The following is a 22,176-nucleotide window of genomic DNA, read 5'->3' as shown; positions in this document are numbered from 1 at the left end:
AATGGGATCAAGAAAGAGCTTTCTTTTTTACTTCTTCAAGGTAGAAAACGGTAGATCCTGTCTAGATGATGAAGTAAAAGAGTCTGTGGAGCTGAAAAAGGAAACGAACGGCCTTTGGGGAAGGGGCAATCTTCCTTTCCACAGGCGGGAAGTCAGAATCTAAATAGAAATGCAGGTAAAAACCACGTGGGAAAGTAGAGGTTGAGCGCTGCTTCTCTCCGAGTGGCGTTGTCTGCAGGATTAGGTCTCATCCTGGCCCGGCTGGCGTCCTGGTGAGCGCCCGCGTGAGCGCCGGAGCCCCAGCCGGAGCCGAGCCCACGGGCGGCAGCACACCGCGGGGTCCTCGCGCACGCGTTGCCCGTTTCCGCCAAGAGGGGGCGCGCGCGGCCTCAGAGGTAGCGTGTGCGGGGCCGCTCCAGCCCGCCACAGCCCCTCCCGGGCCGGGCCGGACCGGCCGGGCGGCGGGAGGCCCCCCCCAGGGAGACCGCTTGCGGGGGGCCGGCGAGATGGAGTCCATAACCAGTGAGTTCGAGTCGGCTTCTCTGTAGTCCGACTCCTGGGCCCTTGGCCTCTCCGCACGGTCCCAGCCCTGCAGTCAACCGGCGCCCGCTCTTCAGAACCCGCCAGTATTTCCCCACTCCAGGCCGGGCCGCCCCAGTTAATTTCCGGATAAGCCCCGCCCCTAGGTCGCCAAGCCCCGCTCCTGTCTCTGGCGACCTCACATTTTGTTTCATTCCCCAGTGGATCTGCAAATACCGTCTTTTAGGGACACAACCCAGCGTAAGCCTGGGGACTAGGGCTAACTTAATAGCTCCTTAGAGGGTTAAGGGAGATTTGAACCCTAACATCAAGGGCTTATTAGGAAAGTGGAGGTTGGTCTGCCTTCCACGAAAAGCTTACCCCAGGTTAAGGTCTTTATCCTAATGGTCAATTTACTTATAGGTCTCCAAGATGCCCACCTGCGTCCATGCTGTTCAATGGTGTGGATAGAGCAAGGGCTGTATTCCTTTCAAATAGGAAGTCAGAGAGTCTACGTGGAGATGCCTGGGCTTGGCACCGAGTTGATGATCATTAATACTTGAATCTACCAAGGAGGCAGCTGGGATCACTCCAGAGTAGGAAGGATTAGCCAAGGGTGTGGCATGAGCTACACGTGTGAATGCAGGAGAATACAGCAGAAGACCTCCTGACAGCACTGTCCACTCTGTATGTCCTAGTCTGTCTTCTCAAAGGGCTAGATTCTCTTCTGATTTAAAAAAAATACCTAGGCATGGAGGCCAGCAAGTGGAATGGTGGTTAAGGTGCTGGACCACATGTCTGATGGTGGTTCCAGTCCCAAACCTGGCTGCTTGTTTTCTCCCTTTCTCTCTGTCTCTCTGGTGAGCGCATATCCCCTATAGCAATTTTTTTTCCTTTGAAGAGGTTTTTGCCATAGGGCGTGTACGCTCACCAGACAGAGAGAGACAGAGATACAGAAAGCGAGAAATCACCCCCCAGAAGGGATGGCCACGCCGCAATCCCTTTCTCCATTCTCCTCTCGGGATCTTGGGCACGCATGCACACGCGCCCGGCCTGAGTTTTAAGCCACCGGGTCCGGGACGCAAACCGTTGTCGACTATGTGGGAGTCCAGTGACATAGCCATTACGCTAACTGCTGGTCCCCCCTATAGCAAAATTTTAAATTAATAATAACAATTTTTTAAATACCTAGGCACATAATTCTGTACACATAGGTGATACTCAGTAAATGTTTGTTGAATGAAAAAGAACCTCTGTCTCATTTATACATGAGTACAGCAAATATTTATTGAGTTGCAGTATACCAGGGAGTTCCAGCCCCTGGAGCTGTAGATGTAATGGTGAGCAAAACAGACATATTCTCTGCCTTCAGAAAGCTTATTGCAAGTGTGTGTGTGTGTGTGTGTGTGGCGAAGGGGAGGAACCACCTATACACACACACACACACACACACACACACACACAGCAAAATGCAGGAGGAGAACATTTAATAGAGGACTTTTTTTTTTCAGGAGTTGGGGAAGAAACTAAGGAAAAAATTGATATATGACTATTGATTTTTTTTGAGAGAGAGATTTTTGCTATAGAGTACGTGTGCTCACTAGAGAGACAGAGAGACAGAAAGCGAGAAATCACCTCCTGGGGGGGTGGCTACACTGCAACCCCTTCTCCTCCTGTCTCCTCTTGGGATTTCGGGCACGCATGCACATGCGCCTGGCGTGAGTTTTAAGCTATTAGGTCTGGAACTTGAACCATGGTTGACTATGTGGGAGTCCAGCGATGTAACCTTTGGGCTATTTGCTGGTCCTGAAACCTGACTATTGAGTATAATAAACAGAGATTAGGGAATAGGGGATGGGAAAATGGACCTTGCAAAGGACTTGTGGGGAGGACCTGACCTTCTCAGCCCAATCTTCATTAATTTTCTGATCCTGACTCCCAAATCTTAAATTCCCTTCTGGTGTCAGTGCCTTTTAATTTTCTTTTCTTCTTCTTCTTTTTTTTTTTTTTTTTTTTTGCTATAGAGTGCATGTACTTGTCAGAGAAAGAAAGAAAAATCACCCTCTCAGAGAGAATGGCCAGGCCATAGTTCCTTCTCTTCTATTTTCCTCTTGGGATTTTGAGCACACACACACACGTGCACTTGGCGTGATTTTCAAGTCACCCAGTCTGAGATTTGAACCAGGGAGTAGGCCATGTAGAATCCAGTGCCTTAACCTCCATGTTACCTGCTGGCCCCAGTGTCAGTGCCTTTTACTCTTTCTCACCTAGGGTCTGGGATGCAAACCATGGTTGACTACATGGGAGTCTAGTGACGTAATAATTACATCATCTGCTGGTCCCAATTATTTTTTTTTTTTTAATTTGCTACAAAGCATGTGCACTCACCAGAGAGAGAGAGGGAAAGTAAGAAAGTGAGCTGCCTAGTCCAAGACCAAAACTGCCATGTGGGTGTCCAGCACCTTAACCACCATGCCACCCACTCACTGGCTCTTTAAGTTTATTTATTCCACGAGTGAGAGAAGTAGACAGAGATACAGCACTGCCGACAGGGTCTTACTGCACTATTCACACCCCAACTTCAGCCGGCATATATGCTGGCATACTCAGGGAGGTCTCCGGTACTTGAACCAGCAGCCTGCCTATGTGGGTCTCCTCGCAGAGCATCATATTTTATGACCATGCCACCATTTGGCCCCTAAAATTTACTTTCCTAACCACATTTTTTTAAAAGAGGTTTTTGCTATAGAGTGCATGCACTTGCCAAGAAGACAGAGAGACAGAAAGTGAAAAATCACTCCCCAGGGGGGATGACCACACCACAATCCCTTCTCTTCCATTCTCCTCTCGGGATCTTGGGCATGCACATACACACACCCGGTGTGAGTTTAAGCCACCAGGTCCGGGATGCAAACCGTGATCAGCTACATGGGAGTCCAGTGACAGAGCCTTTACATCAACTGCTGGTCCCTCTACCACATTTTAATACATGGAGTTACTTTGTTTTCTTATTAGGTATCCCTTTTCTTTTTTAAAAAAAATTTCTTTATTTAATTTTGTTATTTTTTAATTTTTTTAAATAATTATTTTATTTATTCATTCATTTATTTGTTAATTTGACCAGAGAGAGACAGAGGTTGAGAGTGAGAGAGGAAGTGAGAAAGCAAGCCACCAGATTCAGGACTCGAACCCTGGTTGGCCATGTGGGAGTGTCCAGAGCCTTAACCACCCTGCCACCTGCTGGTCCCATAATTTTGTTATTATTTTTTTAAAAGAATGATTTAACTTTATTTATTTTAATTTTACCAGTATTGGGGGAGTAGAGAGAAAGAAAGTGAGAAAGCAAGCCTTCAGGTCTGGGACTCAATCCGTGGTCCACCATGTGGGAGTCCAGTGCCCTTAACCACCATGCCACCTGCTGGCCCCTTATTATTATTATTATTATATTTTAATTTGACCAAAGAGACAGAGAGTGAGGGGGGGAAAGTGAGAATGTAAGCCACCAGGTCCAGGACACGAACCATGGTCAGCCATATGGGAGTCCAGCACCTTAACCACTAAGCTACCTGCCACCACCCCCCCTTTTATTTCAAAATACCACATACCTCTTCCAGTGGGATAGAGACAGGAGTTTCTAGAAAATAAATAAGTCTACCTATAACTTGTGTCTAGAACATGGCAGATTAGTTCATTTATTCTCTTGACCATTCAATCTTTGGACTTTGCAGGTGAGCTGCGGTCTCTGCGGGAGGAGATTTCCCTGTTAGAGCGTAAGAAAGAAAGTGAACTGAAGGAAATACAGCAGGATTTGCATTTGGCCCAGACTGAGATCCAGACTCTACGGCGAGCAGCAGAGGAGTCCGCGAGCGAGCATGAGTGTGAGATAGCTTCTCTGCAGGACGACCTCTACCGCATGCAGAATGAACTCGATGACATGGACCGCATCCGGGGGGATTACGAGATGGAGATTGCCTCCCTTCGTGCAGAACTGGAAATGAAGAATTCTGAACCACCCGGCAGTTTAAGTCTCTCGGATTTCTCTGGGTTACAAGGTATGCGAGCAAGCCCTTTGTCGGTAAAGCAAAGCAGAGGAGAGGAGATAACATACAGGAAGATGGCGGAAGGTGGCATTAGATCACGAACTGGGATCCTCTAGGAAACGCTTCAGGTGGATTGGAGACTGTAAGGGAGAAAAGCTTACTCAGATGCTACACAGCCAGTCCATGGTGGTGTCAGAATTAGACCCTGAGAATTTTTCCTCAGAGAGACGTTGGGCATTTGTTGATTTGACTATGGAAAAATCCTTTCTGGGAAAGTCCTCGGTTCCAGGATCAGTGTAGAGGCACTTTGGGGAAGTCTTCCTGGAACTCTGGCATCATTTTTGGTCCTGCTTCCCAGGGCCCAGGAGGCTAATTCTTTGGCGCCTTTAGCCTTCCCCTAAGTAGAAGCTTTAGGGGGGCAACAAATCAGAGCATAAGCCAGCTGGAGAGGGAGAGAGGTTATTTCCAGTAATGCATGAGGTACTCAAAAGCTCAGAGCCCTGCTTTCAGACAGTGCGTCTCCCAGCTAGTTGCTAGGATTCATGACATCAGAGAGCTTGCCTTTATTCTGGGGCTAGATTTATTATTTGGGTATAATGGAGGCCCTATATTTGGCCAGGACAAGCAGAGGCAATCAACAAGGAATCAAAGAACAGCAAGTTTTCTCAGCTGTATCAAGCCTCTCCGAAGAGCCTTTGGACTGGTGGTGCGGGGAGAGGGAGGCTAGGTCAGTGGAGAGGCTTGGGCTAGAGTTACATAGATCTGAGTTCAGGATTTTAGCTCAGCTAGTTAGCAGGATGAACTTAGTCTGCTTCCCTCTGATGCTCTATTTCCACATCTGGGATAAGGACTCACATAGTTACTAAAACTTTACAGGACTGGTCCCCCATAGCCTAGTAGTTAACAGAGCCAGATCTCATACGGTCAACCATGGTTTGAATCCCGGTTCCAGTGATTTGAAAAACATACCGGGCACGTGTATATATGTGCCCCAAATCCCAATGGTGGAGAAATGGAGAAGACAGGTTTGTGGCATGACCATACCTCACTGGGGTGGGCGGCGGGGGAGGATGCTTTCACCTCCCTCTCATCTTCCCTGCTTTCTCGAGAGTACACATGCCCTCTGGCTATTAAAACAAAACAAAACGAACCAACAGAAACTTTATAGCTGGATGGGATTCAGGAATAAGAAAAGGACCTTGGGGACAATATAGGGAAACCTAATAAATGAGTTTAGTTACTAGTAATGTACTGGTGTTGATTCCTCAGTTGTGACAGGGGTACCACAGTAATGTGAGACTTTAAAAATCATGGAAACACAGTGTAATCTCTCCCAGAGGACTCTGGACTATCTTTGCAACTGATTTTGTAAATCTAAAGATATTCTAAAATTAAAAGTTTATTTAAAGAGAGGGACCAGCAGTTGGTGTAATGGCTATATTGCTGGACTCCCATGTAGTCGACCACGGTTCGAGTCCCGGACCCGGTGGCTTAAACTCATGCCAGGTGTGTGCGCGTGCGTGCCCAAGATCCCAAGAGGAGAATAGAGGAGAAGGGATTTTGGGCGTGGCCATCCCCTCAGAGGGGTGATTTCTCACTTTCTGTCTCTCTGTCTCTCTCTCTGTCTTTCTTGCAAGCACATGTGCCCTACAGCAAATACTTCTAAAAAAAAAAAAAAGTTTATATAAAGAAAAAAAAATACCCTTACAGGGCTATTTAGTGGATTGAATGAAATATGTAGCACATTGAAAGCACTCACACGCTAACTGAATTCAAGGTTGAAACCAAGTCTAATGCTTAGCATATGGGTAGTTTTTGTTAGAGATTAGTTTCTTTCCTTCCATGAATAACCTGCAATATTCTGAGGGCTTCCAAGTGGAATAAAGAGGAAACAAAGTGACTTAGAGTGTTGGATCTTCCGACATGTGAAACAGGTCAAGTGCTGTAATTAGAAGTGTCAATAGAATTAGTGTTCTAAGAGTTATAATTCTCAGTCATAAAGAACAAAACAGAATGCATGTTTGTTTCATCACAGAATTAAGTGTTGGTGACTGGTACTTAGGGACAGTGCTGGGCTTTTCAAACCAATCTCTTCTCATGGTTGAGGGTGCTGTGTGGCTCTGGTTCAGATGGTATTTTCTGTCAGTAGATAAGACCGTCAGAAAATATTCTTGACCCATTCAGGCCAATATATCTGAGAAAAGAAGCATAAAGGGGCCAGCAGGTGTCATAGAGATTAAGGCACTGGATTCCGCATGGCTGCCTTTATGGTTTGCATTCCAGACCCGGCAGCCTGAGAGTCACACTGGGTGTATGTGTGTGCATGCCCAAAACTTCAAAAGGAGACTAGAAGAGAAAGAATTGTGGTGTGGCCATCTCCCCAGGGGGTGATTTCTCACTTTCTTTCTCTCTCTGTGTCTCTGGTGAGCACACACTCCTATAGCCAAAAAAAAAAAAAGTGAAAGGAGACCAGAATACCTGGGTTCTCTCTGAAAGGCAGGAACTGGCATTGTGGCATCTGGCAGTTCTCATCTCTCAACTTTTTGTGTAAAAGCATAATAGGAAGGTAATCATAAACAGTTTCTTTGGCAACTAGAAGTACAATAAACCAAAAACTTGGTTAAACCCTTCAAAGCTCCTAAAAGCTCAAAATCCTGCTTCATTTGGGGCTTTGAAGAAAAGGACACAGGGCATGTCTTCTGGACAAATGAGAAGAGCAGCTTTCTGAACGGGAACAAAGCCTCATTGCGCTGTGGAATTCTCTGCGCCCTGTCTTTTGAGTCTCTGCATGTGGTTGTCTCTTTTCTGTCTTCAGAAAAAAGTAAACTGTTCAGCCTCTGCTCTCAGGTTTCTGGGCAGGAAAACGGGGGGCTGGTCATCATTGCTTTCTTCCCGAGGGGCTCATCTCTCTCTCCTTGTCCTTTGTAGAAGAACTGCAGCAGCTGCGGGATCGCTATCACTTCCTGAACGAGGAGTACCAGGCCCTGCAGGAGAGCAACAGCAGCCTCACAGGGCAGCTTGCCGACCTGGAGATCGAGAGGTACAGCAGGGGGCTAGTGAGCTCTGCAGGACTCTGCCTTAGGCTTTCCCCTGTAGGCAAAGGCCAGGGTAGTGAGCATCCCTCTGCTCCCAGAGCTACCCAGAGGGTATCAGCACCACCTAGAAGAAGACACGGGCATCTGACCCAGTTGTGTTAAGACTAGATGAGCCATTTCTAAAGTTGTGTTTTTTTCCATTCTACACCTTGAAGTCTGGTGTGCTCTATGCTAGAGTAGATCAGAAGAGAATCCTTCATTGTCCACACAGACTTATTTCAGCCTGATGGCACAGTGTTTCCAGATTGGAGCTGGCTCGACGCTATGCCCAACCTTGAAACCAGCCGGACTGGCACTCTTAGGCTCACCCATAGCCAAATGCACCTTTGCAGATGAAAAGGTGCTGGAGACTTCTTCTATAAACTCCTACACTTGTTTATTTGAGAGGTGAATCACAGTAGAAAACCCCTTCCTGTCTCTGGCCTGGAATGAAGGTGTCGGGAGGGGCACTGGGCTGTTTTACTAGGCAGAGCTCCCTCCCACATGGCTCTGGGCTTCTGGATTGCAGGACGCGAAGAGCAACAGAGAAGTGGCTGGAGTCCGAAACACTAAGGAGTATGGTATCAACAGAGTCTCAGACTTCAGAAATGGATTTCCTAGAGCCTGATCCTGAAATGCAGTTGTTGCGCCAGCAGCTGCTGGGAGCCGAGAAGCAGGTGCGTGATGTGAGGTGGGGGAGGCAGGCACTTTTCCTCATCCTCTTCTCCCTCCTCCTGGCCTGTGGCAGGCTCGGGGCACACAGAGGAGCAGACACTGTGACAGGAGAGAGTACCCTTGGGCCTCTGGGTCTTGCTCACCTGTAAATATTCCAGTTGAGGAAGGTCAGACTTTTCCCCAAGGCTGGCCCTGGAGTGCACACAGTTTCTGTAGTAACGCAGTCATCCTGTCCCGTTTTTCACACAGTGTAAAGAACTGTGTTGTGAGTTACAAGAGCTACAGCATCATCGCCGGGTCAGTGAAGAGGAGCAGAGGCGGCTGCAGAGGGAGCTCAAGTGCGCCCAGAATGAGGTGCTTCGTTTTCAGACCTCTCACAGCGTCATCCAGGTAACGCTGCCCGGGGAGGCACCTGGGGAGGGTGGAAGGGCCTGCGTGGAGATGCTGCTTCAGGGGTGGAGACAACACAGAAAGTAAGGCTGTGCTCCACTGAGTGGCCCTCCAGCCAGGGGCTGATCAACTGGAGACCCATTGCAGAAGTCATCTAGCATCGCATTCTTGAAATGGCGGTCATGACTGAGGGTCTGCTACTCAGAAGAAACCAAACCGTAGACCTATAGGAGAGCCTCAAGAGGTCTGCATACCAAAAAGGACCAAAGTGGTCTATAGAGGAGTCTGCTGTTTCTCAAGAGTAACTGTTGTACCCACACCCTCCCTACTGCAGAATGAGGAGCTGAAGACCAGACTCTGTGCCCTGCAGCAAAAGTACGATACTAGCCAGGATGAGCAGCACGCGCTCCTGAAGGCACAGCTACAGCTTCAGACTGAGCTCCGGCAGCTCAAAATCACCAAATCCTCAGTCATAGAAAGCCCCAGTGAGAAGGTAACAGCAACAAGAGGTGAGGGGACAACCTCGGTGCTAAGAGCACCTGTCTGAGGTTTGGAGGAAGGTAAATAAGAGGAGACAATTTAAAAAGCTTCAGCTTCCACCTAGGTAGCACCACAGGTAGAGAACTCCAGCCCCCTCAAGGAATATACTAGATGAGTGGACACCCGAAAGGTGAAGAACAGGGAAAAGTACATTCTTAGGCTGTCGATGTCTGACAGAAGAGCAAGTGGGTTAAGGGACCCTAAGGCACTACCCAAAGCCACCCTACCCTACCCCGCCGTAGGAGCTAATGTGCCAGGTGCAGAAGCTGCAGCTGCAGCACCAAGATACCACCTGTGAGAAGGAAAGGCTGCAGAAGGAGCTGTGGTGCCACGAGGCAGAGCTGCAGCGCCTCAAGGACATGGTGGCCTCGTTCCAAGAGACCAATGAGAAGGTAAAAGGAGCTCCAGGTGAGGGAGAGTGTAGCCAGGCAGAATCCTACAGAGGGGGGATGGGAGTGGTAGGAGTTCTGTGGAGGAGCTGCTGGTGAGGGGTTCGAAGAGGTGCTTCGTAGAAATTTGTTCTGGGAGTCACCATCCTCTCAGCATCCTTTGATTTTAAACCAGGAAATCAGCTTATGAAAAGGAAGCCCCCTCTCTTCCCACCCCTGAAAGGAAGAATCCCCAGAAGGTCTGTGTTTGGAGCCTGTCAGGGATGGGTCTATCCTAGCTATCCCCAACTGGGAAGGATGGGGAGGATGGAGCCCTTGCATCCCTGCCTGAGAGGAGAGCATGCATCGCAGGGGATGTCTGGGTTGATGGCCAGGCCTGCCTTTCCTGCCCAGAACACAGAACTGCACGCCCAGCTTAAGGAGATGAAGCAGGTGTGTCAGGCCAGCAAGGACGAGCTGGAGCGGCAGAAGCACATGTACGACCAGCTCGAACAGGACCTCCTGCTCTGCCAGCTGGAGCTGAAACAGCTCAAGACCACCCAGCCCGCACCAGAGGACAAGGGGCAATGTGCTAACAAGGTACTTGTGAGTCAGACAGGTGTGAGCTCCTGGCACGCACTCCAGGAACAGGCAGTACAGAGGCAATCGATGAAGTCATCCACCAGGGGCTTGAGGGGTTTCCTAGGCAGGCAGCAGGGGCAGGGCCATGTGCTGCTACCTTTAAAACCATCTTGGCCTTGACTTCAAACCAGAGCCACCGCTTACTAGGATCAGTGCTGGATCCTAGTCCAAACACCTGAAAGTGTTACATGCTTCCATGCACGTAGACATTTCTGCATTGGCATTAGAACTGCAGCGATGCGTAGTTCTCATACCATGGAGCAGTTCTCGTGGAGAAGAACATACTCAACTGTTATTCCTAGAGCTAGAGAGCCCGTTTTCTGAAGCCAGTTGTGAGTGTTCTTGTGGGCAGGTATGGTTTTGTGCCCAGGGAACTGTTTGGGCATTAGAAGGACCTAGGATCTTCCAGAATTTAGTCTGTAATTTTGGAGTTCTCAAAGCTTGACTTTCACTGTCTTTGAAGTGAATAGAATATTGCTCTTTTTTGTTTGTTTGTTTTTTAAAGAAGTATAGTATTTATTTATTTAATTCTATTTGTCATTGTTATTTATTTATTTTTTAATTTGACCTGAGAGTGACAGAGAAAGGGCAAGTGAGAAAGCAAGCCACCAGGTCCAGGATTTGAACCGCTGTCAGCCATGTGGGAATCTAGCGCTTCTATCCACCACGCCACCTGCTGGTCCCAGAATACTACTCTTATCTCACTTCCTTTTAGTAATGAATCCCGGTAGTGATAAATAAGACCTTCATTTTTTTTCCTGTAGAATATAAAATGCGGCCCATTTTCATTTACTGTGTTGGGCACCTTCAGCCTCTGATTACAGAAAGGAAATGGAAAGGTATTGAAGCATATTGGACAAAAGGTACCAGAGTCTTAGAAGATGGTGGAGCTGGTCACATTCCGCCAGAATCTTCAGTAGCTCTGGCCGCAGCCAGCAGCGGGCTGTGCCCTGGGGAAAGGCCTTGAGGTGCTGGAGGACTGTCCACCTCACAGCCTACTTGCTTTTTTCACCTTTCCAATACCCCCACTCAACTCAGAGGCCCGGGGACCCATGTGGTGCCTGCCATCTCCCCTTCTAGTGGAGAAAGGGGCAGCACGGTGCACACAGAGCATCACTGAGGTTCGTTCCATGTGAGAAGATGTGGGATCATGGGATGATTTAGTCTTCACCCATATTCAGCAAGCGCTCTTGCTTTTCTCTTTCTTTCTTTCTTTTTTATTTTTAAGAGTTATTTATTTATTTTTATTTATTTATTATTATTCAATTTGACCAGAGAGGGAGAGAAGGAGAAGAAGAAAGCAAGCCACCAGGTCTGGGGCTTGAACCACAGTCACCCATGTGGGAGTCCATTGCCTTAACCACCATGCCACCTGCTGACCGCTTTCCTTTTCTTTTGTTATGTGTGTGTGTATATGTACATGTATGGTTTTGTTTGTTTGTTTGTTTTGCTGTAGAGTGCATGCACTCACCAGAGAGAGAGGGAAAGTCAGAAATCACTCTGGGAGAGTAGCCATGCCACAATCCCTTGTCCTCCATTCTCCTCTCAGGATTTTTGGGCACACACACACATGTGCCCAGCCTGATTTTCAAGCTGCCAGGTCTGGGAATCAAACCGCAAAGTCAGCCATGTAGGATCTAGGACCTTAAACTCCACGCTACCTGCTAGTCCAATCTCTTGCTTTTCTAAAGATTTTCAAAGATGTTTAGGAAGGTATTAAAATAAAAATAAATCCTTATTGGTAAGAAGCGTAATTAAGTCTAAAACCAACTGGGGATAATGAGAATAACAGGAGCTAGAGTTCCCAGCAGGGTGGGAAAATGGCCAATGGAAAGAGTCAGAGGAAAGGAAGGTGGCAAGTAAGAAGGGGGCATTGGCAGCTCTCCCTCTCAAACTGCCCTCAGAAGGAACTGGCAGAAGAAACTCAGGGCACAGCCAATCAACCAGCTGGAATAGCAACCCATAGGGCCCCTGTCACATGTTGGCCAGGTCTGTATGGGCACAGCGAGGCTTGGGATGGTCAGTCCCAGGTGACCGGGCAGGGTGAGAGACCCTGGTGAGTTGCAAGAGGCAGGAGAGCACAGAGTATCTGCCAGCCCCCAGGAAGCCTGGCTTACAGAGTAACCGTCCCTCCCACCCCACCCCACCCACAGTGCGACACACTGCTGTCCAAACTGACAGAGTTGCAGGAACAGTACAAGGCCAGCCAGGAGGAGATGGGGCAGCTGCAGAGGGAGCAGTGCGAGCTCCTGGAGGATCAGAGGAGGATGCAGGAGGAGCAGGGCCAGCTGCAAGAAGAGCTGCACAGGCTCACGTTCCCGCTGCCCAAGTGCGGTCTCCTCCATAAGGTAACCACGGCCTGGGCTGCTTTCGAAGCTTCCCAGACATGCCCAGACTTGGGAAAAATAAGATGGGAATGAACTTTTTCCTCTCTTAACCAACCTGTCCTTACTTTCTCACCCATCTCCCCAAACCAACAAGCTTCACAGTGCTGAATAGGGTTTTTTCTTTTAATTATTGTTATAGGGTGCTGCCCCCACAGCAGAGGATGGCCATGCCACAGTCCTTTCGCCTCCATTCTCCTCTGGGTATTTTGGGCACACACACATGTGCCTGGTGTGTTTTAAAGCCACTGGATCTGGAACTTAAGTAACCCAGTCAGCTATGAGGGATCCAGCCACTTTAACCCCCATGTCACCTGTCAGCCCAGGGTTTTTTTGATTCTCATAAGGGCTTTTAAACTTAAAGCATATTTTATATTCTGGGATCTGTGTGGCCTTTTATATTTAGATATCCAGTCCATCTGGAGAAAACACACCTGACAGCACTTTGTACACTACGAAATACATCCAAAACTAAGAGACCTCCTGAGTTAGCAGGTCTCTATAGAAAGACTCCCCCTATCCACAGACAGACTGTGTGACGCCAACACAGAGATTCGTGGGGATCAGTCCCCCCAGGGAGGTGCAGGAAAGGAGACACAGCCTTTCTATCTAACCACCACGGTCCCTTGCCTCCTCCCTTCCACTCCACCTCGCAGAGTCAGGAGCTTCTTACAAAACTACAAGACCTGTGTGAGCTGCAGCTACTCTACCAAGGCATGCAGGATGAACAGAAAAAACTGGTAGAGAACCAGGAGCATGTGCTGAAAGAACAGCTACAGGTGCAGGAGGAGCTGCGATGTTTCAAGGAGTCTCACCTCCAGGAAGTGTTGGAGAGTCCTGAGGGTTCTCAGAGGCCTAGGTCCTCAAAAAGTGGTCAAGACAAGGTAACCATAGCAAGATGTGGGCAGAGGGTTCTCCTGAGCACAGCAGCATCGTGGGGAAGGGGACTTCACAAAGGGGTCAGAGTTAGGAAGGCCTGCTTGGCTAGGAGTAAGGGTGAGGCTAAGGTCCTGCCTTCACCAGCCATGGTCTTCCCCAGTCACAGGCTCCATGAAGATGGAGCTTCACACATCCTGAGGACCCCCCCACCCCCACCCACTGCAGCTTCTGCCCCTTGAAGCACTGAACACTCAGAACAGAACTGGGATGGCCAGGATGTCTGTAGGCTGACCATTGGCATAGCATTTCCAAAATGTAGAATGCCAGTTAGTGTTTGCTTAGATTCCTTTGGACTGACTAAACGGGTCATGCTTTTCTTGCAAGCTGAAAAGGACGCTTCTTCATTATCACAATCCGCAACTTTTTGGTAGTCTTATCTGAGGCCAGTCTGGACCCCCTTTGTCTCCAAGGGAAGGATTCCTAGCAGATGGGCCTCAGCACTGACCACCAGTCTTCACTGTAACTTTGGTGGCAGTAACGGAGCCAGGTGGGGGTAGACCAGAAAACGCAGCTCAACCACAGCAGGGGGCTATTGCATATGAAGTGACACAGGCAGAGATCTGCATGAACGTCTGTTCAGGGTTGGGGGGCAAACTTGGCCTCTGGTCTCGGTATGGACCAGGAAGGGTCAGGAGACAGTGTGGGTTTGGGCCAAATCTGTTCACTCAGACTTCAGTCTGGACAAGGGGAAAGAAGTCCACACCGTGAGACTTGGTCATATTCCAAGGGCATCAGATAGCCACGCTGGAAGCCTGGGTAACACAGACAAGTGGAACCAGGTATAAAATATGTCCTTAACCGATCGGATCTCATCCTGGGCATCAGTGGCCAAGAGCCAAGCCCGGGTGACCTGGGAAGCGTGCCCAGAGGCCAGATTCAGACTCAGGGCTGGAGGTGCAGAGACTCATAGTAAGACCTTGATTCCAAGTCTGCGTCTCTCATGAAAAGAACTCTTCGCATACTCACATTCAAGGCCAGGGGTGCTTTCGAAATTGAAGAGGGGAAAGAGCCCTGAGCCTAAGTTTCAGATAATGGGTAGACCTGGCTGGGAAAAGGGTGGAGGAGAGAGCTAGGGTATTCCTGAGACCACTCAGCAGTGCTCCCAGGAGAGAGGGCCGTATCGGCAGAAATAGCATCCTGGCAATCATGAAGTACCTTCCCTAGGGAGATTTTCCCAAATGAGCGAGAGGCCTGTCCCCTGTAGGCTAGGTTTGAGACACAGCTGCAATGAGACCAAAGTATAGGTGTGCGGTCCTCTGTGGTGTGCTCTCAGACATCCGTACCCGGAGAGGCACATCTAGGAGGACTTAGAGTAATGGCCGTGTATCCCCACCCCACCCTGGCAGTACAAGCTGCTGGTGGAACAGATTCAGGCTCTCCAGGGGCTGTATGACACCAGTCAGATGGAGCAGGAGCTGCTGCAGCAGGAACAAGGGCGGCTCCTGGAGGAACGAAAGAGGCTGCAGGCCGACTTGCAGCTCTGCCTGGAAGAAATGCAGCTGCTCCGAGGCCAGTCCCCTTGCATAAAAAGGAGCCTCGAGTCCTACAAGAAGAGCTACGGCAGCACGGCCCCCAGCAGCGAGAACTGCCACCGGAGTTACGGCAGCTCCACCGATGTGGACGACAACTATCAGAAGAGTTACGCCAGCACCCAGGTCAGCAACGAGAGCTTTCTCAAGAGCTATGACAGTAGCACCAGCACCAACGCCAGCGACACTTACGAGAAGAGTTACCGCAGCAGCAGCAGCAGCAGCAGCAGTGTCACCTATAAGAAGAGTTGTGGCAGCACCAGTAGCTCTGACACCTACCACAGGAGTTACGCCAGCAGCTGCAATGATGACGACCCTGCTGAGCCTGAAGACATAGAGGTAACAGTCACCAGAGGCCAGGCCAGGCAAGGCAAGACAGGCTTTGGCCTTTTTATTATTATTTCTAGACAGATTTTTTGCTATAGGGCACATGTGCTCGCATGAGAGACAGAGAGACAGAAAGCATGAAATCACCCCCCAGGGGGGATGGCCATGCAACAATCACTTCTCTATTCTCCTCTCAGGGTTTTGGGTGTGCACGCACATGTACCCAGTGTGAATTTCAAGCTGCCGGATCTGAAACTCGAACCGCAGAAGGCCATGTGGGAGTCCAGCAACGTAATCATTATGCCATCTGCTAGTCCCCAGGCTTTGGTCTTTTAAAGAGTTACATTGCCAGGGAAAGGGCACAGAAATGAGGCTGGGTTGGAATCAGAGCTGCCCTGGGGAACTATGGGAAGAGAGGCCTTGCCCATGGCAGCCCTGCCTCCCCGTAACTCCCTGGATGGAGATGCCCTCATCTGGAAAGAGGCCTAAGAGTCAGGACTTTTCATTCCCACAGCCACAGTGCTCTTCCTGGGGGAGATGCGGTATTCCCCTTGGGCAGCTCCAGATCCCCAGGGCCAATGTTTTGTAGCCTGGGAAGGACCTAGCACAGAGAGCGGGGCAGGTGCTTTGCGGGGTGCCGTCACTGCCCCCTACCCTCCGCAGCACTTCGAGGAAACGGTCGCCGAGGTGTTGACCAAGCTGCAGGCAGTGCAGGCCATGTACCAGATGAGCCAGGAGGAGCACAGCCGGCTGCAGGAGCAGATGGAGAAGCTCCTGGACAGGCAGAAGGAGCTGAAGGAAGAGCTGACTGTCTGCGAGAAGGAATTCAAAGAGTGCATAGAGTGCCTCGAGAAGCCTGTGCCCCCCCAGAGCGACAAGAACGAGGTAACCACGGCCAGGGAGTCAGGGTTTCCTCTAGGAGTCCCTTGAGTGTGGAGGTCATAGTCATTTCAGAGAATTCAGAGGGACAGAGCAAGGCAATCGAATCCCAGGAGCCAGGCAGTCTGCTGTGTCACCGCTGGGCATTTCTCGGGCAAATACGTTTCTCAGCCGCCCATTGAGCCGGGATGTACTTACTGGTCAGCAAGACTCCTCTCTTGGAATACGATTTCTCTTTTTCCCCTTGCCGCTTCTGTTTTCTTTTGCTTTGTGTCCTAGAGCACTTCTCTAGAGTTATTTTGTCACCTGCCAGTTCTCTTTCGCTATTTCACATGTTACACATCTTGTCCCCCTATTTAAAATGTATCAGGACTTTTCCAATGACCCGATAGATTACAAGTACCTCAAAGGCAGGGCCTCGTCTCTGCTTTGGAGCTCTCAGGATGCCAAAAAGAGCACAGCATCCACTAGGAATGGGACAGAGGGCATTGTCTTTGGCCAGGAGTTCACGGTGCAGCGGGGGTCACTGCATGTGCCGGGGAGAGATTCAGAACACAGTGGTCGCGTGGCCCCAGACTGGTGCATTGGCACTGGCCGAGGGCACTGAGGGGGTCGCAGCCTGCTGCCATCAGTTGAAGAAGGCCAAAGCAGAGATCTGGGAGGGTCAGAACTTGCCTCTGTTTCCAGGGGCAGGTGCAGGAGCCCAGGACATGTGCAGGAGCAATTAAATCATTATACCGATTAGAAAAATCGCTGGGCGAAGTAGGAGTTCTTATAAAAAGAATGGTAAAACCTTGGGATTTGGAAGGAATTGCAGTCCTGTGGTTATTCCCTAAACAGGCCACAGGAAAAAGCAAAGATAGAGATAGTCGTTTGTGTGTGTGCGTGTGTGTGTGTGTGTGTGTGTGTGTGTGTTTTAACCAGAGAGAGAAGGAGAGAGAGAGGAAGAAAGCATCCACTGATGCGGCGAGGTCACTCTGCAATCCCTTCTCCCACATTTCTCCATCCTGTCGAGATTTGGGACACCCTGCACATACTCCCAGCCTGTTTTGCAAGTCACCCAGGGCCAGGATTCAAACCGTAGTCAGCCGTGTGGGATCTAGTTCACTTAACCACAGGCCACAGGACCAGCCCCAGAACACAATTTAAATGATCCATTTTTGGTCACGTGAGATGTAAATCATCAGATGCCTCACGTTAGGGAGAAGCTCTCTGTGGGACAGTTTAAGATGCTCATTTCCCACAGTGGAATGTTCCCCCTAGGCTTTAGCAGGGAGCTCCCTGAGCCAGTGACCGGCCATGTGGGCCTAGCTCTGGGTAACTGGCCCTCCACTCCCAACAGATCAAAGAGCTGCAGAGCAAGTTGCGGGAGCTGCAGCTGCAATACCAGGCTAGCATGGATGAACAGGGGCGGCTTCTGGCCGTGCAGGAGCATCTGGAGGGGCAGCTGCAGTGCTGCCAGGAAGAGCTGCGCCAGCTCAAGGAGAAGAAGCCCTCTGTTGCCAAAGAGGCCAGGGGAAAGAATGGCAATAAGAATATGAACAAAAATGCCAATGGGGTTAGAAATAAAAAGGTGGCCAAGCTATGTTCAGACAGTTCTGAGGACAGCATTGAGACCAGAAAGGTGAGTAGTACTTTTGCAACCAGATGAGCAGAAAGGCGGTCGCGATCCCAGGAGGGAACATCGTGCCCACCCCCATTCCAGCCAGACGAGGTCTTTGTAGAAAAGCATCTGGAATCTCTAATGGGGCTATAGTAGTTCCATCTTGGTAGGAATCTGGTGTTCCCGTTTCATGTGAAGCCATGGCAGCAGTGGAATACAGACAACTCCTATCTGGGGTTCAGCTTCAAAGGACCACAGCCCCTGGCCTAAACGCCTGCCTCAGTTAGGCCGTCCCATTATCTAGGGCCCCTGTCTTTCCTGCATTACAAGTCCAAAGAAGGATAAACAGAAACAGAAATGTGTTAAAGTAGCTGTATATTGATAAACAAAAGTGGTTTGGGTAAAATAGAGTCACTGTAAGGGATGGGAAGTAACTGCCGGGTGGGTGTGAAGCCCAGTAATCTTTAGGTCTGGCAGCTGTTTGAAATGACCCAGTGGCCAAGTAGCTGGACTGGATAGAGAGGCTGGGTATGACTGCCTTGGTATGACATGCTCAAGGGGATTGGCTCACAGGCTGGGATACAGTACTGCCCTGGTGCACCGAGAGGAGCTGGGAGTAGAGTTTTCTTGAGCTCGTATAGCACGGTAAGAGCACAGCTGGTCACAGCTAACAGCCCATCCTGTCCCGCCTCCACCCCACAGAGTTTGGAGGTGGTGCTATACTACAAGGCCAGCCAGAGGGATTTAGACGAGCTAGTGAAAGAGGAGAAAGAGGAGGGAAAAAAGGAAGAAGTGGAAGAGAAAACAGAGGCATCCTGGAATGAACTAGCCACTGAACCATGCAATCTTGGGAAAGTTAAGTCAGCAGAAGATCAGGAGGAAGAATATGATGAGGTCAAAGAACAGGAAGATAAGGAAGAAGACAATGAAGATGAAGAGGCTGACGACCCTTCTCCTGAAACGTCAGAGGAAACCAACCCCCTCAGACTTTCTGAAAGCAAAAAGGTAATCACAGCTGGAGCCTGGATCAAGTGGGAAGTGGCCTCTTGGACTCAGGTGGCCTGGTGTACAGGGGTGATCTTGCTGAGCATGCACTCCTGCAGGAACAGAGGCCAGTGAGTTCTCAGGCATGGCGCTCAGGGAAGCTGGAAGTGGAGGGGGGATTAGAGACAGCAGGCTTTCTGCTGGAAGTGGCAGACTTAGACCAACATGCTGTGGAACTATCTTGCGAGGACCACCTTTTCTGGGAACCAAGAGGTCTTTGAAGTCTTCTTTCATTTCCATCATAGTCCTATTACCCTCCTTGCGTCCGAGAGGTTCTCTTACCCCTCTTCTTGGCATGGCATGAAGGACACACGTGAGGCCTTCTTCCAGGTATTCACATCAGCCTGGGCAAATCATTCGGTTTCCGGTGGTGTGTTAGGTTTACCCTGTGTCGTTGCTGTCAGTGGTATGGGGAAGGGGGTAATCTCTCCTTGGCAGCCTGTGTTGGCTATAGGGTTCTGTATACTACAGGACATGAGAGTGGGGTGAGAGATGATCAGAAGTGATAGTCAAGGGGCTTGCAAGTTGCATGGTGGTTACGGGCGCTGGACTTCCACATGGCTGTCTGTGGTTTGAGTCTCAGACCTGGCAGCTTGCTTGCTCATTCCCTCCGATCCCACTCTGTTCAAATTTAAATGAATACATAAATAGATAAAGTTAAATAATTCTTTAAAGAAAAAGAAGTGAAGCGATAGTCAAAATATTTCACAGTCTACACAGCAGAGGTCTTGACTAGCCCGAGGACACACACCATAGCCCCAGCCCTTCAGTTGCTTTGAGAACCTTTGAGGTTGGGAGTGGAGGTATTCTGGGTATATGCCAGGTTGGCAGGGGTAGTTTGCCAACAGGCTGAAATATTTCCATATTTGAACAACTGATGCATGGACAGGCATATACCAACTGAATTCCTGCCCGGCTAACTGTGGCCTCCAGTTCCCTGAAGAGCTTGAGTACTTCTTGAATACAGCCTCAGTTTATAGCATATATTCTTTTTTTTTTTTCCAAATAATTTTTTATTTTATCTATTATTTTTAAAAATTTACTATAGGGCATATGTGCTTACTAGAGAGAGAGAGACAGAGAATGAGAAAGAGAGAGGGAAAGTAAGAAAGCAAGCCACCAGGTTGGGGACTCAAACAACTGTGGTCCATGTAGGAGTCCAGTGTTTTAACCACTACGCCACCTGCTGGCCCCAAGTACAGGTTCTTTCTATTCCTCTTCCCACAGGGAAAGAAAGGTGAACACCTAGGATATCTGGAATTTTCTGGCAGTTCAGTCTGCAGCGCTGATGAAGAAGCCAGAGTGCAGTTCTCTGTGAACCTAGTGGCAGGGGACCATTTCCTAGGTCATAAACAGTACAGGGGTGACAACAGCCCCTTTCCCAGTGTCATCTTTCTTTACACTCACCATATTCAGCCACATGCTGGCTCAGAGGCTCAGAGATTTCCTTACCTTGGGTGCTGTATTTCTAAAGCCAGACCTGAGCTTTCTACTTCAAAGCTGAGGACGCCTGTGTCTACCCGGGAGGATGTCCCCTTGCTCCAGCGGGTCCTGTGTCTCGCAGGCAGCTCTGCGGGCATCAGTGTTTCTACCTGCACAGTCACTTTCTGGAAAATTGTCACAGTCAAATAACTAGCCCCTCTGCACTGTTAGCTCGCTTTTGTGCATTTTGTCTCGCAACTTAAGATTCCTAGGGGTTCATAGGAACCCGAGCTCAAAATACTGAGAAGCTTGACGGAAAGCGGAACAGACAGGTGGCTTGGCAGAAGACTGGTCTGTCCTGGAGGGATCTAAGTATCACCCTATTCCCCTCAGGAAGCCCAGTGTGCTCTCTGGACCTTACTTTTCCAGAGCAACTGATCCAGAAGATAGGTCTAGGTGCAGAGAAGCCCTACTTGATGAGATATGAGGGGTGTTTGCCAAGACAGAAAACTGGACTCGGCTCCTGATCCAGACCCAGCAGCTGCTTAACCCATTCACTTTGGCACTTCTGCAGGCTGCCAGTGGAAAGGACCAAGGCCCGGGCAGCAGAGGAGAACCGCTACTGCCTTTGGCTGCTTGTTTTTAACCTCTTGATTCCTTTCTCCTCTCTCTTTGTTTCCTCATCTTCATCATCTGTTGGATTCATGTGTCGATGTCTTTTTATCACTCCTTCGTGCTTCTTTCTCATTCGATGTGTTGCAGTCATCCCCCGCCCCAGACCCTCCCATCTTCTCCCTGCCTCTTGTAGGCCTGGTGGTCATATCGGCTTTGCTCTGGTGCTGGTGGGCTGAGACGTCGTCCTAACACAGGTACTGGTATCATTTCCTCTTTTTCTGAGGGCTAAAGGGAGGGTCCAGGCTGCCGTGGCCTTTCCCCTTTCCGTTTCCTGTCAGCTACTCGCATCTTGCTTTTATCATTTCACAACAGGTGACGTTCAGGTCCAAGTTTTGGTCCTGGATCTCCCGCAAAGCCTGTACCATCTCTGAGCGTGTCTTCCTAATTCACAGAGGGTTGGAAGGCTTACTAGAGACATGGTTTAAGTCTCTGTCCTCGGCTGGGAACAATTTAGATAAGGCCAGCCCTGTTGCTCCTGTCAAAGCTGCCTGACTATGTCAGATGAGCTGGTGTGTGTCTGCAAGGCTGGCCTAGGCTCTCTTCATCTCTGTCTAACTGCAGAGCCATGCTCTCACTACTCTCGCCACCTGCAAAACAAATCACTCCCTGTCCTGTGGGTGAGAGAGGATGTCTGAGGAGCCATGGTCCTCTTGATCCTTCCATGGCCCCTGTAAAAGGGCAGCCTCGGTTGGAACTTTAATTCGGGTGAAAATGGAACTGAACCCATACTGTACTGTGTACTTTCTACTAAGAAGTTCTCTGGTTTGCAAGTTCTGGTCTCCAGAAAACTCAGAGCAGAATGCCAGGAAATACGGGTATGCTTCTTAGTTGATACCTTTTGGGCCAGATTCCATTGCAATTGGCTTCTCAAACTCAGTTTTCTGCAGAGAATGTTGTATTTGGTGCAACATTTCAACCAGCCAAAGATGTAAGCGTTCTCAGGAAATCAAGACTGATACGCTCTGGGCCCCTTCCAGTTGGCCCCAGTTCACGTAATCTGGCCTGTCAACAGGATATCAGATTCAGGAGGCAGACTGTTCATAGCCTAAGGTAGAACCTAAAGGTTCCACCCACCTTCTGGAACCTGGTCCTCTCTCGTCCTGTTGGGATACTTTCTCCTGCTTTC

At 49.4% G+C, this 22,176-nt stretch overlaps 1 protein-coding gene across 3 annotated transcripts in view; it reads left to right on the top strand.

The window, feature by feature from the left end:
* CCDC136 (coiled-coil domain containing 136) overlaps positions 1 to 22,176 on the top strand; it is a 34,905-nt gene that overhangs the window by 6,609 nt on the left and 6,120 nt on the right. For 2 of the 3 annotated variants that reach the window (XM_006146849.3, XM_006146847.3), the window contains exons 4-16: positions 4,248 to 4,571; positions 7,488 to 7,599; positions 8,163 to 8,310; positions 8,558 to 8,698; positions 9,033 to 9,191; positions 9,481 to 9,630; positions 10,021 to 10,206; positions 12,402 to 12,596; positions 13,289 to 13,516; positions 14,918 to 15,439; positions 16,091 to 16,312; positions 17,649 to 17,930; positions 18,612 to 18,914. In XM_006146849.3, coding sequence (XP_006146911.1) covers positions 4,248 to 4,571; positions 7,488 to 7,599; positions 8,163 to 8,310; positions 8,558 to 8,698; positions 9,033 to 9,191; positions 9,481 to 9,630; positions 10,021 to 10,206; positions 12,402 to 12,596; positions 13,289 to 13,516; positions 14,918 to 15,439; positions 16,091 to 16,312; positions 17,649 to 17,930; positions 18,612 to 18,914 — 2,972 coding nt within the window. Of the gene's footprint in view, positions 1 to 414; positions 523 to 4,247; positions 4,572 to 7,487; positions 7,600 to 8,162; positions 8,311 to 8,557; positions 8,699 to 9,032; positions 9,192 to 9,480; positions 9,631 to 10,020; positions 10,207 to 12,401; positions 12,597 to 13,288; positions 13,517 to 14,917; positions 15,440 to 16,090; positions 16,313 to 17,648; positions 17,931 to 18,611; positions 18,915 to 22,176 lie in introns of those variants that run through there. The other variant, XM_006146848.1, reaches the window with a different exon arrangement.

This window comes from Tupaia chinensis, unplaced genomic scaffold (genome assembly GCF_000334495.1).
Source record: "Tupaia chinensis unplaced genomic scaffold, TupChi_1.0 Scaffold000192_1, whole genome shotgun sequence".
In the NCBI taxonomy this organism is placed as follows: Eukaryota; Metazoa; Chordata; class Mammalia; order Scandentia; family Tupaiidae; genus Tupaia; species Tupaia belangeri.
The sequence above is the reverse complement of the archived record's forward strand: the minus strand, read 5'-3'. Positions and strand labels throughout refer to the sequence as shown.